The 16277-nt window shown below is 34.4% G+C and overlaps 2 protein-coding genes across 3 annotated transcripts; both read left to right on the forward strand.

Annotated features, from left to right (window-relative positions):
• Positions 1-1330: 1330 nt before the first annotated feature.
• Positions 1331-5720, forward strand: LOC125828314 (65-kDa microtubule-associated protein 3-like). 2 transcript variants are annotated; one of them, XM_049507628.1, is made up of 13 exons: positions 1331-1395; positions 1773-1861; positions 1968-2174; positions 2381-2632; positions 2738-2947; positions 3039-3194; positions 3306-3465; positions 3562-3713; positions 3798-3885; positions 4284-4357; positions 4463-4537; positions 4641-4965; positions 5060-5720. In XM_049507628.1, the coding sequence occupies exons 2-13, from the start codon at positions 1790-1792 to the stop codon at positions 5524-5526; spliced, it is 2238 nt and encodes a 745-aa protein (XP_049363585.1). In that variant the 5' UTR covers positions 1331-1395; positions 1773-1789; the 3' UTR covers positions 5527-5720. The 2 variants fall into 2 exon arrangements, with proteins under 2 accessions (XP_049363585.1, XP_049363586.1); XM_049507629.1 differs by having other exon boundaries at positions 1332-1395; positions 1755-1861.
• A 1356-nt stretch (positions 5721-7076) lies between these two features.
• Positions 7077-16273, forward strand: LOC125828261 (B3 domain-containing protein Os02g0598200-like). The gene is made up of 7 exons (XM_049507574.1): positions 7077-7081; positions 9576-9636; positions 10022-10201; positions 13620-14376; positions 14933-15010; positions 15161-15324; positions 15840-16273. The coding sequence occupies exons 1-7, from the start codon at positions 7077-7079 to the stop codon at positions 16113-16115; spliced, it is 1521 nt and encodes a 506-aa protein (XP_049363531.1). The 3' UTR covers positions 16116-16273.
• The last annotated feature ends 4 nt before the right edge of the window (positions 16274-16277 follow it).

Raw genomic sequence — 16277 nt, forward strand, 5'->3', positions numbered from 1 at the left:
ATTTTCGTTTGAGACTTGCATATCATTTTCAAAGAAAGATAAATAGCTTTTGAACTAGACAACTCTTTGATTTTGTCTATTTAACATGTCAGAAATTTGTGATGCATGTGAATTCATAATCTCTTCGTCAATCTTCATCAAATTAGATATTTTATGTACATATTCTTTTGCATTGATCTAATATTATCTGCTATAGTTTTCATTTTCTTAAATGGGGGAAAGTATTTTATTGAATAAGTTATTTACTTTAGAGAAATAAGAATTGGTTCCCTTTAATACTTCTTTTCTGCTCCTTTCTCTAATATTTCCTTTTTTACTTTTTGTTGCCTAAACTTATTATGTGCTCTCATGTGTCACAAGAATTGTCTAATATCAGCGCCAACCAAGTTTGAGGTTAATTCTACATATAGAGATGGATTTAAGGTCATTAAATTATTAATAAATTTAACTTACGATGACATGTTACTTTTTAGTTATCATTTTTATAAAATTATCTGAAAAGAAATTAAACAGAAAGTCATTTGCTGTTTCTTTACTTTTTTTGGCTATGTACAAAATTCTACTGTTTCTTTTACAATTTACTTTTGTTTTTGCTGTTTCTTTAAAGTAGAAAAATCACTCTCTCCTATGGACCACACCAAAATTTACCTTTTTCCTGAGGTTTAAATTTTCATGATGGATAAATTCATTTTCTTTCCCTCCTCTAATTCATTTGAATTCTAAACAAATTAAATAAAGAAAGAGAAAAATACTCTTTCCCTTTGATTAAGTCCTATTGTTTCTAAATTTTTATCATTCATAACAGACATGTGTTCAAAATTTCAAGAAGTTAGATATAATATTATGAAGAGATAAGTTTAAGATATATATTGGACCAGTTCAACATTTGAGTTTTTACCATTGAAATATTGAGATAAGTTAAGCTCAATGGCTATACATCATCCACAAAAAATACTTAATTAGAATGTCAGATGTGACACCAATAACCACTTAGAGAGGTGCACCCAGTTGTAGTAAACGAAAGAAAAAAATAACAAGATAAAATTATTAATTCAAATAGTATTGCCACTGTATTTAACTCAAACTCGAGGACTGTATTTCCATTTTTCGCAAGATTATGGACTAAATTGAAACATTAGAAAGTCGAGGGACGAAACGGTCGAACGTTACTGAACCTTTTGCAGAATATATGACTCTTATTATACTACAGATCCGCTCATCTTCAACGGTCGAATTTTTCATATTTTAACGGCTACTTTCCTTCCCATTTCTCTCTCTCTCTCTATCTTAGCTACATTTGAATCGATAATTTTGAACATCTTTCCATCAGTCAGCTTCCAGAACAAAAACATCTCAGCTTCCGATTTCCAAATTGCAACATAACTGTTGATTCAGGTACTTTCCAACAAATTTTCTGCTTCTATGATGTGTAAATTTGTAGAAAAAGTATGTAAATCGATGCGTAAATCATGGATTTTTGTTCTTTTTCTTCCTGAATGATCGAACTGATGAAAGTAAATCCATTCGATCTCTATTTTACCAATCCCTGATTTGGTTTTAGCATGTGATTTAGGGTTTATTATTTTTGAAATTCTCGAGCGGAGAATTGGACGTGTTTTCTGGATTTGGTCAGTAGAAGTAGTCGGAATGAGTTATTTAAGGGTTTAAGTTTCACTTCAATTAATGAGATTAGTGTTTGTGTTCAATAGATTGCGCTCATGGTGTTTGTTTTATGCCACACTGATCTTATAAAGATTGTTTTTTGTTAACAGATCCAACATCTTTTAAGATGACAGCTGCTCAAGGTGATCCAATTCAGCAAATGGAAACTACATGTGGAACATTGCTATATGAATTGCAGGTAATTTTCATGAATTAGCTACTACTGACATGTTCGAAATTCATCAGTTCTTGATACTAATCTTACTGTTCAAACATGTTTCCTTTTTCTCTCCTTTTTTTTAAAGATTATATGGGATGAAGTTGGGGAATCTGATACTGAAAGGGACAAAATGCTGTATGAGCTTGAACGAGAATGTTTAGAAGTATATAGAAGAAAAGTGGATCAAGCAAATAAGAGTAGAGCTCAATTAAGGCAGGCAATTGCTGATGCTGAAGCAGAACTTGCAGCTATCTGTTCTGCGATGGGGGAGCGACCAGTGCATATTAGACAGGTCAGGAAAACGTAACCAAATAGCCTTACAAGTTATCTTTTCAGGGATTTGTAGAAAGAAATGACATACATGATGTTATTCTTTAGCGAATCTCCGAGATGATAATTCTAGACAATAGCTGTAATTGTATGATTTCAAATTGGATTTACATGTTAATTTTAGTTTCATAAGATAGTAATCAATTTTACTATGAATGTTGTGTTCAGTCTGATCAAAGCCTTGGAGGTCTGAAGGCAGAACTTAGAACCATTCTTCCAGAATTGGAAGAGATGCGCAATAGGAAATCTGATAGAAAGAATCAATTCATTAAAGTTACAAAGCAGTTACAGAAGATTAGGGATGAAATTTTTAAGCCCACTGGTTGTACTTCTACTGCTGTGGTAGTTGATGAAAGTGATTTATCTTTAAGAAAGCTAGAAGAATTACATGCTGAACTGCAGGCACTTCAAAAGGAGAAGGTCAGTTTTCTGCTGCACCCTATTCAGTTGTTCCAAATCCCCCTACACCCCAAGCAAATGAAATAACAACTAATTTGACTGATTTTTACTATCCTTTTGCGGCAGAGTGAACGCTTGAAACAAGTTTTGGACCACCTAAGTACTTTGAACTCACTATGCTTGGTTCTTGGTATGGATTTCAAACATACTGTCAATGAGGTTCATCCGAGTCTAGGGGAATCTGAAGGAACCAAGAATATAAGTAATGATACAATCCAACATTTAGCTGCTGCAATAGGAAGACTACGAGAGGTTAAGTTACTCAGGATGAAACGGGTATGTGAATGATTAAATTGTTCTGAAGTCACTGATGCTTTTTTTTTCCTTGTTCACTTATTAAACATTGTTGACTTTCTTATTGCTGCAGCTGCAAGAGCTTGCATCTTCCATGTTGGAACTATGGAATTTGATGGACACCCCCATTGAAGAGCAACAGACTTTTCAGAATGTTACTTGTAAGATAGCTGCCTCAGAACATGAGATAACAGAGCCAAATATCCTGTCAGTGGAATTCATTAACTATGTAAGTAATTGTAGATTAGATGAATTGTTTTGGCGTCATCCACTACATGACTATTCCTTTGTCTATTGAGAGAGAACTATGGGAACTGATACTTAATATTTTGCTATCAAGGTTGAGGGAGAATTGTCCCGCTTGGAAGAGTTGAAAGCAAGCAAAATGAAAGAGCTTGTTTTAAAGAAAAGATCAGAACTAGAAGAGATCTGCAGAAAAACACACATGGTTGCTGATTCAGATAATGCAATGGATGTTGCTATTGAAGCTATTGAATCTGGTATTTATCTTGTAACCAAGAAGACAGTTCTAGTTTAAGCCTATGGCATTTTATGTGATTAATGTCGAGATCTCTTGCCTTTTCGCTCTCTTGAAGGAGCTGTTGATGCTGCTTCTATCCTCGAGCAAATTGAACTCCAAATAGCGCAAGTTAAAGAAGTAGCTTTCAGCAGGAAAGAAATATTAGACAAGGTGGAGAAATGGATAGCCGCATGTGAGGAGGAGTGTTGGCTTGAAGAATACAACAGGGTTGGTTTGCTTTTGACTTGCACTGTTATGTACTTTATAAGTATACTCATAGTTACTTAATTATCTCCTTTAACTCCTGCACAGGATGAAAATCGATACAATGCTGGACGAGGTGCCCACCTTACTCTGAAGCGTGCTGAGAAAGCTCGTACTTTAGTTAATAAGCTTCCAGGTATAAGTTACTTCTTGATTGTTTGTCCCATTTGTCTGGAGAGCCTTATTTTTAATCTGAAGTTATTATTGTCTCATAAATCTGGTGATTTCAGTGTTGAGGGAAAAAATAATGTTATATGATTGGTTCGAAGAACGTCTCGAGATTCAAGCAATTGGATTTCTTATCTCATGTCTGCATTTCGTGAAAAAATACCAATTGAAGTGGAGGGTCCTCTGCTTAAGGGCTTTAGGATTAGGCATTATGATATCATTCGTTTTAGTGGTTATAATTGTTACCTCTTGACAGCTTGTTATATATCCTGTTGTTTGGGTAATAATGAAAGACAAAGTTATCAATTGTTGAACAACAAATATTGCCTGATACTAATGTCTGAACTTATTAATGTTATTGAACAGCAATGGTAGAAGCATTGGCATCAAAAACAAAAGCATGGGAAAGTGAGAGGGGAATCGATTTCACTTATGATGGAGTATGTACTCTACACTTTTGTCTTTTTAAACTATTTCAATTTTCTGGTATAAGTTGTGCAGGCACATGAGCTTTCCCCTTAAGTTTTTGATTTACTTTCTACTAGATCCGTCTTCTCGCTATGCTTGAAGAGTATAACATCTTACGACAAGAAAAGGAGGAAGAACGTAAAAGACAACGAGTATGAACTGAACTCTCAATTGACTTTTTGTTGAAGCTATAAAAATCTTTGCTTATCATTGATGAGTCAGTCTTCTAAAACCTTCACATTTATCTCAACTCAGGACCAGAAGAAACTTCAGGGACAATTAATGGCAGAACATGAAGCTATCTATGGCTCAAAGCCCAGCCCTATGAAGAACCAAAGTGCCAAAAAGGGTCGTAGAATGTCATGCAGTGGTGCAACCAATAGAAGGCTTTCTGTTGGAGGAACAATGCTCCAAACTCCGAAGCTTTCTATTGGAGGAACAATGCCTCAAACTCCAAAGACAGAATTCCATTCAACCAAAGCTACACCAAACACACATCACACAAAGAAATCTGATCTCTTACATCAAAGAGATCAATTCAATTATTCTAACGATGATGGATTGCCAGCTCTATCAGCAGGTAATTTCTCACAATTTTAATCTCCTTAATATAACCCTTGATCAACTTGGTGGAAATATCAGCAGCTAATCTTCTTCTATACTTCTTCGTGTAGGGCGGAAAGGTTTGGATCTTGCTGGACTTCCTTTGAAAAAGCAGTCCAATACAGTAAATGGTTGCGAGATGGAGAAAACTATGACACGGAAGCCTTTCTCCCCCATTTCTTCCACTGATTCATCCAAGTTCAATGCAACTAACATTTTGGAAGATCTGAATAGAAAGCATAATCATAATGAGATGGCGAATAAGATGCTTCCAAGTAGCCAAATTCCATTCTCTACTCCAGTGAAGACACTTTATACTACAGAAGAAGAGAACAGAACTCCTCTCGCAGTGGCAACAATTCCTGTCCCTTCTACTCCTTTAACTGTGTCTGCCCCTATGCAGACGGCTGTAACACCGGTTCATAATGCTCTTGTTCCTTACAATTATTCCAAGACAGTTGAGGAGTTTCCTGTAGAGATTGAGTATTCTTTTGAGGAGAGGAGGCTTGGATTTGTTCTTCCCAGAACACAAGTCTAACACCAACAAAAAGACAGAAAATTTCATTGTTAACTACTGCTTTCAGTACTTATGATTTGCTAGCTAATCCTGTTCTCTTGCTTAATGGTTAAAAAGTCAATCTGTATATTGGCTTCTTTTAACGTGTACATAGTCTACGAATATTGAACGTGGACTGGATTTTATAAATAACTAGGGTGAATTATCCGTGCGACATGAATGACCCCTCGTTAAGCTTTAAATTTATTTCTCTTTCACTTTCTGAAAATTTGTCCAATACATCTATAATGTAACTAAAAATAATTCTTTGCAAATTCTGCTGGCGTTTCAAATTTTGTACACCAATCAACTTATTTGTCTTCACTTTCTGAACATTTTACCCACTTCATTACAATAGTTGTAATGTTAATTAAATTTCTATTCTTACCAAGATTAGTTATGAAAAAGAGATCATTTTCTTTGTGTGTATCCTCTTATTGCTTGAATCGTTTTAGCCATTGATGAACTTGGAAAAGTTTGATAAGGAATCGGAATGTGTACAAGGTAGAGTAATTTTAGGCTAAAAAATAAGGAATGTGTACCTTTATATGGTAATAAATATGCTAGAAAACTCAAAGTGGCCTCTAAAGGATTCGGTTCCTCTCCATTTCTCTTCTTTCTATTTTCTTCAAGTTCCTATTTGGATTAATGACACATGACATGGGTTAAAATAAATGGTTAAGATTTAATTTCCCAAATAAATCTCTAATTATGATTTAATTAATAAATACATTATATATTAAGTATTAAAAATTATTATAATCTCACTATTTTAGCAACATATTATCTTATCCATAAATATTGGAAAGAAAAGTTCTCTTCCTAAATATTTTTTTTACATAAGATCTTTTTTTAATTTTCTTTTAAATAATCTTTTTATCTAATTATAAGAATAATTAACTGAATAGAAGTATAGAAATCATAATTAACCTACCGTACGTACTTGTATCACCGTATCCTTAATCTTATTATGAAATTAAAATTAGTTTGTTAATATGATTTGATTATCTCTAGGGTAATTAATTAATCACTGATCAAGATGCCTTTAACCAAAATTTACGATAAAAAAATTATTTAAAAGAAAATTAAAAAAAGATCTTACATACAAAAAAATATTTAGGAAGAGAAGTTTTTTCCCTATATTTATGGACAAGATAATATGTTGCTAAAATAGTGAGATTATAATAGTTTTTAATACTTAATATATAATGTATTTATTAATTAAATCATGGTTAGAGATTAACTTTGGGAAATTAAATCTCAACCATTTATTTTAACCTATGCCATGTGTTACTAATCCAAATAGGAACTTGGGAAAAATGGAGAGAAGAGAAATGGAGAGGAGCCGGATCCGCCTCTGAATATGTATTTTTTTTTGAAGTACCATGTGGTTGAGTAGTTATAGTAGTATGTTTACTAGTTCTTTCATTTCGGGCAAACAATACAAATTTTCATTAGTTTATGAGTAAATTACTTTACTTCACGTGAGTTTTCAATATTATGAATCTTATTATAACTGGAACTTCGTAATCATGAGGTAAATATTAGGTGTAGTTTATTTCAAACACATTGTATCCAAGTAGATTCGCATGTATCTGACTCTCACCCTCGCCTCTCTTCTTATGTATCTATATTTCACAAGGTATCTAATGTGATTTGCATGTATCTAAGATCATAGACTATCTTACTTGCCTCCTCCAATCTTGTTCGCGCCTTTCTCTATTTCAGTATATCTGGAATGCAAACATACATGTATCTAAGTGTATTGGACTTGAAATCTGGTATGACATCATTAATTAGTGAGACAATATAAAATTACTTCAAATTTTAGGGAGAATTAGTAAAATATAGCGGGAATATTTGTGTAATTAAGTAGTTTGACCTTTGATACTCATACACAATTCATTATTCTTTCAATCTAAATATCTCCTTTACGTTATCCTTTAGATCAAAATTACGTCTCTCATTATCGTCGGAATACATGTCAAACTCATAATCAAATAACTCACCTCCAATTTTAAATATCCAATTCTTTTAAAAATCCCCCTATTTAACCCGACCTATTTTCTTTTATTTTCAGATTCTTCTTCTATTAAGACTCAAATTCGAGTTACCGAAAACTAGTGCTCGCCACAGTTTATCTTCCCCTTCCTCAACTCTATCGTAAAATCCCTAAGTAGTAACAAATAATAGCAATAAAGTATGATTATCTTTTGCATACTTCCTAAAAATCCGTCAAGTTGGAAAGGACTGTCTCTTTCACGTATTCTTTTACATCCTCATTAAATAAGAGACTATGTTCTCTTGTTATAATGGTTATAGAAAAGTGTTATTGAATTGTTGTTTTAGATATATTCACTTTAATCTTTAGTAGCATTTTATTGTTATAGTGGATTGTTAAACTGAATTGTTGTTTTACTTTAGTAGCATTTTAATGTTTATGGCCGTAACATATTTACTTGTTATAATGGAGAAGTGGATTTCTCAGAGAATCAAATATTAAAATTTGGGAGTGAGTTCTTTGATCATGAACTTAACATGTGTTCCTTTGCCAAAATTGAGGATAAATCTAGGGATAAAGGTCTGAAAAATATCCTAACTTTGATCGAATTTGATGTTGCGATACTAAACTTTCATGAGGACCTATTACCTTTCTAGACTATTTAATTCCGTATTTTAAACATATATATTTGTCCACGTGGACATAAAAAATAATGCAAAATTATAAATAGTAATGTGTCCACGTGGGCACATATATACCTTTAAAATACACTATTAAATAGTTCAGGGGGGGTAAAAAATACGGTATTAAATAGTCTAGGGAGGTAATAGGTCCTCATGAAACTTTAGTATCGCAACAACACATTCGACCAAAGTTGAGGTATTTTTCAGACCCTTATCCCATAAATCTATGTCAAAATATTATGAAATGAGTATAATAGAACCTATTTAAGTCATTTGTAGCTTTTGGAAGTGTTTGACAATGTTAAAATAATTTAAATAAACTTAAAATGACTTAGTAAAACAAAGTTGAAAATAGATACTACTCTACTTTTTATTTTTTAACTTAAAAATTACTGAAGTTTAACTTTTTTTTAAACTATTTTTTTAGTGCTCTGAATATAACCAGAAATATATTTAAACTAGGTAATTTGCCCGCGCTTCGTTCGGTCATAAATAATAATTTCATTGAACTTGCAAATAATCTTTTACTAATATCCATACATTAAAAATAATGGAAAAAATAAGTTCTTAAAAAAATATTAGCAATATTCAAGCATAAATTTGATTATTTGTCATTATCACATAACTCAAGAACCTTTAATGAATGAATTGTTCAGGAAATAATAAATCATTGGTTCTTTAATCAGCATTAAAAAGATAATGAAGAAAATAAGAATATATATATATATATATATATATATATATATAAAGGCATTTCGTAAGAAAAAGAACACATTTAAGTTGCATAGATTATACAATTGTGATATATGTCTCCGAAAAAATTCAAAAATTTGTTTACAAATTCAAAAAAGAAATTACACTTGAACATGAAAACAATTATAACCTTTGAACTTGCAAAATGAATTTATCCAATTGACAAGTGAGAAACTTCATATCTATGTAAAAATAGATAATATGTAAGTACTTTTTAAGTTATAGAATTTTATATAAAATATCAAAACATGAATTCTTGAAATTGAGTACAATAATTATTTTCTGCACAATGAATATACCTACTATATGTGTATATGTTCAATATAATTGGAGTCAATAACTTTGTAGAAACATAAACAACCGAATTTAAAACATATACTCAAAAATAACAATTAATATCAAAAGTATAAATTAATAATTATAAAAAATAAACATAGATAAAAGTAGAATAAAATAAAAAGAAAAAAAAATCGAATACACCAAATACACAGTGTCCCCTCGAAAATAGATCTTCTCAAGATGGAACATTTTATTTCTAACCGTGCGAGGGTAAATATTTAACCTTTTCCAAAACTTCAAATTACAAACCGAAGCTTATTCACGGCAGCTTCTGCTAACTTAAGCGCAGCTTCACGGTTCTCGCCATTAACGCAGGTATGGAAATTTGTCCCTCTTTAGTTTCACTTCTATTCTCTTTACTAAATTGCCTATTCTATTGTAGAGATGATTACTTTGAGTTGCTATAAGAAGCTAGGGCTAGTAAATAGAGTTCCGAACTAGTGAAAAAGATGAAATCTTTGACTAGGTATTGAATATTTCGTTTTGTATCATACACATTTTCTTGTTTCTGTAAATCGAGAAGCACATGTACATGTCGAAAACCATATCCGTACTCCTCCTTACAGTACAAACTTGTTAAATTACATTTGCAATGTTAGCATGCCATTTTTCAATTTAGTGGCCTCTGAACAAATTTGTGGCATCCCAATGTGCTATCTCTAACCAATATTTTCATGAATGTTGTAATTGCTCTATGTAGGGGGGAGAAATTTGTCAAAAGACAACGTACTTTGTCAGGAGAAGAGAGATGGTTCACCACAATGAAGCATGTGAAATGTGCACCCGCACGTGCATGTTGATACATGGACAAAGGGATCCCTCACCAATTGTTAACTCTTTCTTCAAAGTCATGATCGACAAGCGCTTCTCCAAAATTCTGGTATAATATGATCTTACACGTGTTTTTTCTTTCTTTTTTCTTTTTGAGTTTAAAACTTCTTAAAGAAAGCGTTGGTTTTAATAACAATATTTTCTCAATTTGTTCTTGTATTTTTTTAAATCTACCTTTTACATCCATTAGCTTGTCTTTTTGAGGTTAATTTGGAGAAACTTTCTTTCTTTTTATAGTTCTAGGCTTGCCTCATTTCTTTTTAGCACATATAATTAGTACATTATCTCACCTATGGAGCTATCTACTTAGAATACCATGTCGGACATGGCCAAAACATCTCAGACGACCTTCTCTCGTTATATCTTTTATGTGCGCGGCTTGCATAGTTTGTCTGATGTGGTTATCTCTAACCTTATCCAATCTTGCGTAACACCACACCCATTTTAACATCTGCAGTTATATAACACTCTGTTTTAGTATGTGTATTACAGCTTCGTCTATCATATCATTCTGTTAAAAACTCAGCCTAGATATTTGGATTGCCTGCATTTTGGACCACAATCCCTGGACAAAGCCTAAGTTAAGCATTGGTTTTGGATAAAGACAACTTTATAATCTCATTTGAATTGTCGAATGAGTTCTGTCAATCTTAACATTTTCGTGTTTCAAACTTCGTAGAGATTACACTGCCTATAGAATAGGATAAAAACAAAAGGAATAGGAACATTAGAGAGATGACCCTTCTTGGCTGGAATCTCTATCAATAAATTCAGTCTTTCCCCCCTTCACCTAGTGATGCTTAAACAGAAAGACGTTCAAACTATGACTAGACAAGACCAACTTGAACTTGTGATCCATGTAAATTCTTCCAATACTTGAGTACCGTGCCTACCTGCTAATGTTACATTTAAATCTTCTGAAGCATTACAACCTTATGTAGATCTATCGACAGAGAAATAAGACGAAGCTTTCAAGCTAGTCATAAGGGATTAAGGGGGAAGGCCCTTTCAATTCTGGAATGGGATAAATCTGTCTCATCATCCTTCAATCACCAGCTTGAGTCTGCGGCATATATAACATTTCAAATGTCTTTACAGCCACTTGAGCTCGTTATAAAAAAATTATATTCCTTACACTTTCAAATGATCCCGATCTGCATTGTTGAAATTTTGAAAAAAGAGACCAAACAGCCTGTCCAAATTGCCAACAATCGAAGAATTCTGAACCTTCTTGTTTAACACTGGAATACTGGATTAGTTTTTCTCAATTGTGTTTCTCTGTCAAGTGTGAATCAGGGGAATAACTTCTCAAGAACTGATCAAAAGATAGAAGAGTTCTTTTAAGTTCATTAAATATACTCCTAAAACTGATCAACAAAAGATGCAAGTCAGTCTTTAATGATGTTAAAATTCCAAAATGAAATATTTCGTGCTTAGAGAAAATAATAGATAAAACTAATAGAACCTTGAAATCAGATACGTCAGTTATTTGGTCCTGTAATGCTACATAATTGATGTCCTTTTTTAGTCTGATGAATATTTTAATAATTAGCCAGATATGGGATTGGGGGACTACTTTCGAAGGAAAGAGTCCCCCCACGAAGCTGCTGGTCGTGTCTATAATACCTGGACCTTTTCTTCTTCTTCTGGTGGTCGGGGGAGGGGAGGGGGGATTTCCTTTGACCAAGGGACGTTGGACAGTCCTGTTTCAGGTCTGGTTCTTTTGCTTCTAGTGCCAAAGGGGTTGTTGTGTTACCAGAAAGTAGTTGATCTGTTGAGTTGTATAGATTATGAGGCGAGAGGGGATGAAGTTTGAGTGAAATTGGATTGGTGGAGAAAAGAGGTTACCAATTGAGGCACATAATGGTGGAGGTATGATTGTGGTGTACCGAAGATGAAACAAGGAGGTGGGCGGTGAACATGAAGAAAGAGGAGGGGGAATAATGTGTTGATGGATTGTAAAATTATTAGTTGCAATGTGAGGGAATGAATGACCCCAACAAAAGGGACATCATTAAAGTAGGTTGAGAGGATGAGGGGTAGATGTGATATGTTTTCAAGAATATTTTTTGGAGACCTTTACAAATAGCATTATTAGGAAAGGGAGGGCGGTGGGGGGGGGGGGGGAGGTTGAGTGAAGTATGACTGTATTTCAGCCGGGGAATTTTGGGAGGAATACTCATTCCTTGGGATGATAGAAGGTGGAGTATGTGGAGGTTAACAATAGGGGGTTTGTGTTAGGGATGCAGTTTAGATTCATTAGCAATGAAATTGAGTGGGGATTCGGGGGTATCTATGGACCTATAAGGAGGGGTCCAATAAGTCTTTTTGGGAGGAGTTAAGAGTTGAGATGTGGAGGTGGTATATGCCTTGGGTGTTAGGTGGATTTTTAATACCAGAGGTTTTGGTGTTATTGATAACCTTTTTCCTATTATTTTCCTTTAACACGTGCCTCTTTCACTTGGTTTAGGTCGGAGGACCCAATATCTAGATCAAGAGTAGACAGATTCCTACTGTCTACTTCTTTGGAGGAGTTGGCTCCCAACGTGATCCAGATTCCTCTTCTGCGAAGGTTATCAGACCATTCACCTATCAGGTTGTATGGAAGTAGAAGAAGATAGACAAGATCTGCTTTTAGATTTGAGAACATGTGGCTAAGTGTGATATATTTCGGGGTTAGAGTGACTGGTTGGTGGTGGAATTACGGTGGATGGGAGGTTTTTTTATAGGCTTGCCAAAAGTTGAAATTGGTTAAAAATATAATGTTGTGGAATAAAGAGGTGTTTGGGAGGGTAGGGGTGAAAATGAGAGAGATTATAAATGAAGTAGGGAATAAGCAATGGCAGAAGTGAGAAGGGTGTTAGAGGGAGGAGAAGAAGGAGAGGAAAGAGGGGTTGAAAAGGGAGCTAGCTGATTTGGCCATAGCCCAAGAGGTTAGTTGGAGAAAGATCGAGGGCGTTATGATTAAAAGAGGGGGACTCTCATACAAGTGTGAGTTCGATTCTCACTATCCTCTTTCCCCTTCCCAACCCTCCTAAGTAATGGAAAAATAATTTACTCTAAGAAAAAGCTATGAAGTTTCTGAGCGAAAAATATTCTTACAGCCCTTTATAAGGTAGGCGGTAGCTGCAATTTCTAAGAAGCTTTGTTGTAGTTTCAGTTTGGTTTCTCTCCATTATGCTTTTAGCAGGGTCCACACTCTATCTTTTCTTTTCTTTAGAAATAGTTGGCGTGCATTTGTTGCTTTAACTTTCCTAAATGTTATTTTATGCAATTTAAATTGACCACATGAAAGGACAAAATTGGTGTAATTTTTTTTTGAAATTTTTACGATAAGCGGATGTTCAATGTACAATTCAAACTCTTCCAATGGTGTGGTGGGTAACTTATTTCATTAGCCTAGGTGTGTGAGTTACATATTAGTTTATACTTTATAGCCATTCATATTCTAAGTACAAACTTTTCAGTACTTTCCCCCCAGATTTGCTCGATTGGTGTCTCACTTGACTGATCAAGAAACTTATCTGGAGGACTCAAGTGGACAGCAATGGAGGGTGGGAATATGTAATCATAATGGTTCGCTTGCAATTCGACAAGGATGGCGTACCTTTTCATCAGAGCATGGTCTAATAATGGGAGACTTTTTGGTTTTCCACTATATTCAGGGTCAGCACTTCGTTGTTCAAATATATGGAACAAGTGGTTGTCAGAAGATCAACTCTTACAATGGCACTCATACGGGGAAGAAAAGACCGAGAACTAATTCTACAGAAACTTCCCATGATGAGCTGTCTCCGGAAACTGACATAAATTTAAGGAGAAAAAGGAATTCAACACCCTCAGTTACTGCTGTACCAGAGTCTGAAAGGGCTGGACACCAGCCAGTGACCACAACTTTTGCATCAAACATTGATGCTGAAACTGGAGAGCGACAAGTAGTTCCCCAAGAAGAAGGAACCAGTGATGTTCTACAAGGTGAAAATAGACCTCATAATCACACCGATATAATATCACAAAGGGAATCAAGTTCAGTAGATGTGGTTCCTTTGGAGATGGAGCTTTTAACCTTGAAAGCACCCTTCCTTGACGTAAAAATCACTCAGACTGAAAAAATTTCTGGACCAGTGAACAATATTTCACTTTTGGGCCAAACAGATGAAAATGACCATCATGTGGGTCTTATCTCTAGCACGTCTCTGAAATCAGCTGAAAATGGTAGCAATGGTAATTTTCCCCCTTTCATATATGTCATATTTTCTTAATATCTTTACTGTGTCTGGAAAGACTGGAAGGGAAGGGAAAAATACAAAGAGGGAAAATAGAAAGGAAGTGGGAGAGAACTTTTAGTGGGGCAAATAGAAAAATGATCTGTCTGTCTCTCCCGACCTCTCTAGTAGTCTAGTTAAATGAAAGAAGAAAAAATAAAATTTTGTACTTTTCCCTTAATTTCCTTCCTCTTCCCCATTTTCTGCATATACGTGATTTACTTTGATTTGCTCCAATATATATTCTCAACCACACAATGGATGATTTATTAGGCAGTCATTTGATGCGTTTATATAAAAAAGAAAGTCACTGTACCAGCAACAATCAAGTTACCACAGAGAAATCCAATGAAGCATCTCCTTCCAGTCTCTCATATTAAAGCATATTTTTTGTTCTGCTGAATTAAATGTAGTTTTATTGTTCTGTCAAGTTATTTATGAGACTCGATTTTTGCTTTATCTTTTTTTCTTTTTTGGATTTCTGCCTGTTAATTGAGGGGCTTTGCGTCCTGCAGCGAAGGAAACAAGAGTAGATAAGCTAGAACTGAAGGAGATGGAAGCAAAAACTCGTTGCCCTTCTAAAAAGTTGAATGGTATAACATTTTCATATTTAGTTTATAATTCATTGATATCCCTTTCTCATAACTGCTCGTCATCCCATGCATGTATTCACTGTTGAATCTCTTTGACCATCTTTCCCGCTGCTTTCTTAATTGATGTATACTGCATATGAGCAAGTGCAGGAAAAGAGCCAAAAATAACAGAGAAAGATGGTCAAGGTTATCCTGAGGCTGTCATTGGTAATAACATAGCTATAAAAAGCGAGCCTGCAGATTCAGGAGACACATCATTTCCTGATGCTGGCAACTTCTCATGTTCACTGCAGGTGGATGGTCGAAATTTTCTGGTGAAGATCTTGCTGAAATATTATTCCCTCTGCTTTTAGCTGGATTTTGAGGAATTTCATTTGTTTGATTTCTTCCCTGCAGCGTATACAGTGCTTGAATGTGTATATCTTGAGTGTTCATTGGAGTGACATGCATTTTAGTACTGCTTTCACCTATCCTTGGCATTGAATAATCAAAGAAAGATATTATATAGAAGCTTGTAAGCATACTTCGGCCTAAATACTCTATAATATTTAGGAGAAAAAGATATCTCATTTTCTGTGAAGCAGGGGCTGCATTCCATTGCTGTTCAAATATTTGGCACTTTTAATAACCTGATTACACTGTTCATTCTTTTTATCTTTTTCTTTTTGCCATGATTTAAGGCCTAAAGCTTTCTCATTAGAGAACATAGTCCACTCCACATTGTGCTTAACTACATGTATTTGGCTGAAATTGTTCTTGATTCCCGGTTGTATATGCTTTTCGTCTCCACGATATCTTTGAATTTAAACCTCCTTAAATTACTGTGTAGGAATTACCACAAAGCTGGCCTCAAGTTATAGTGGGCAGAAGGAAGATGGGAAAGATTATTATTTATCTCAAAGGACCAGATAATAGACGCTGGCCTGTCATCTATCATGAGAATTTCGGTTCTAAGATTTTGGCAGGAAACTGGGAATTATTTGCTGCAGTTTATGGCCTGAAACCTGGAGATGAATGTCTATTCCAACTTTCAAATCAGTCAAAACGTATGTTTACTGTACATGTAGCCCACAAGGTAGATGTCACTCAAACTACTTTGAGTTGATTATTATCAGACAATTGTGAGAATAATGTGATGGGAGCTATGTCGAGATTTTACTTGATGGTTCTTATAGTCACTTGATTTAAGCAAATCTGTAGTCAGATATTGGATTTATTCATCCTGTGCTTTATCTGTGAATGCTATGTTGATACTTCCATTTAGCAG

The sequence above is a fragment of the Solanum verrucosum genome, unplaced genomic scaffold (genome assembly GCF_900185275.1).
Source record: "Solanum verrucosum unplaced genomic scaffold, falcon-dt-bn FXZP01000047.1, whole genome shotgun sequence".
Lineage (NCBI taxonomy): Eukaryota > Viridiplantae > Streptophyta > Magnoliopsida > Solanales > Solanaceae > Solanum > Solanum verrucosum.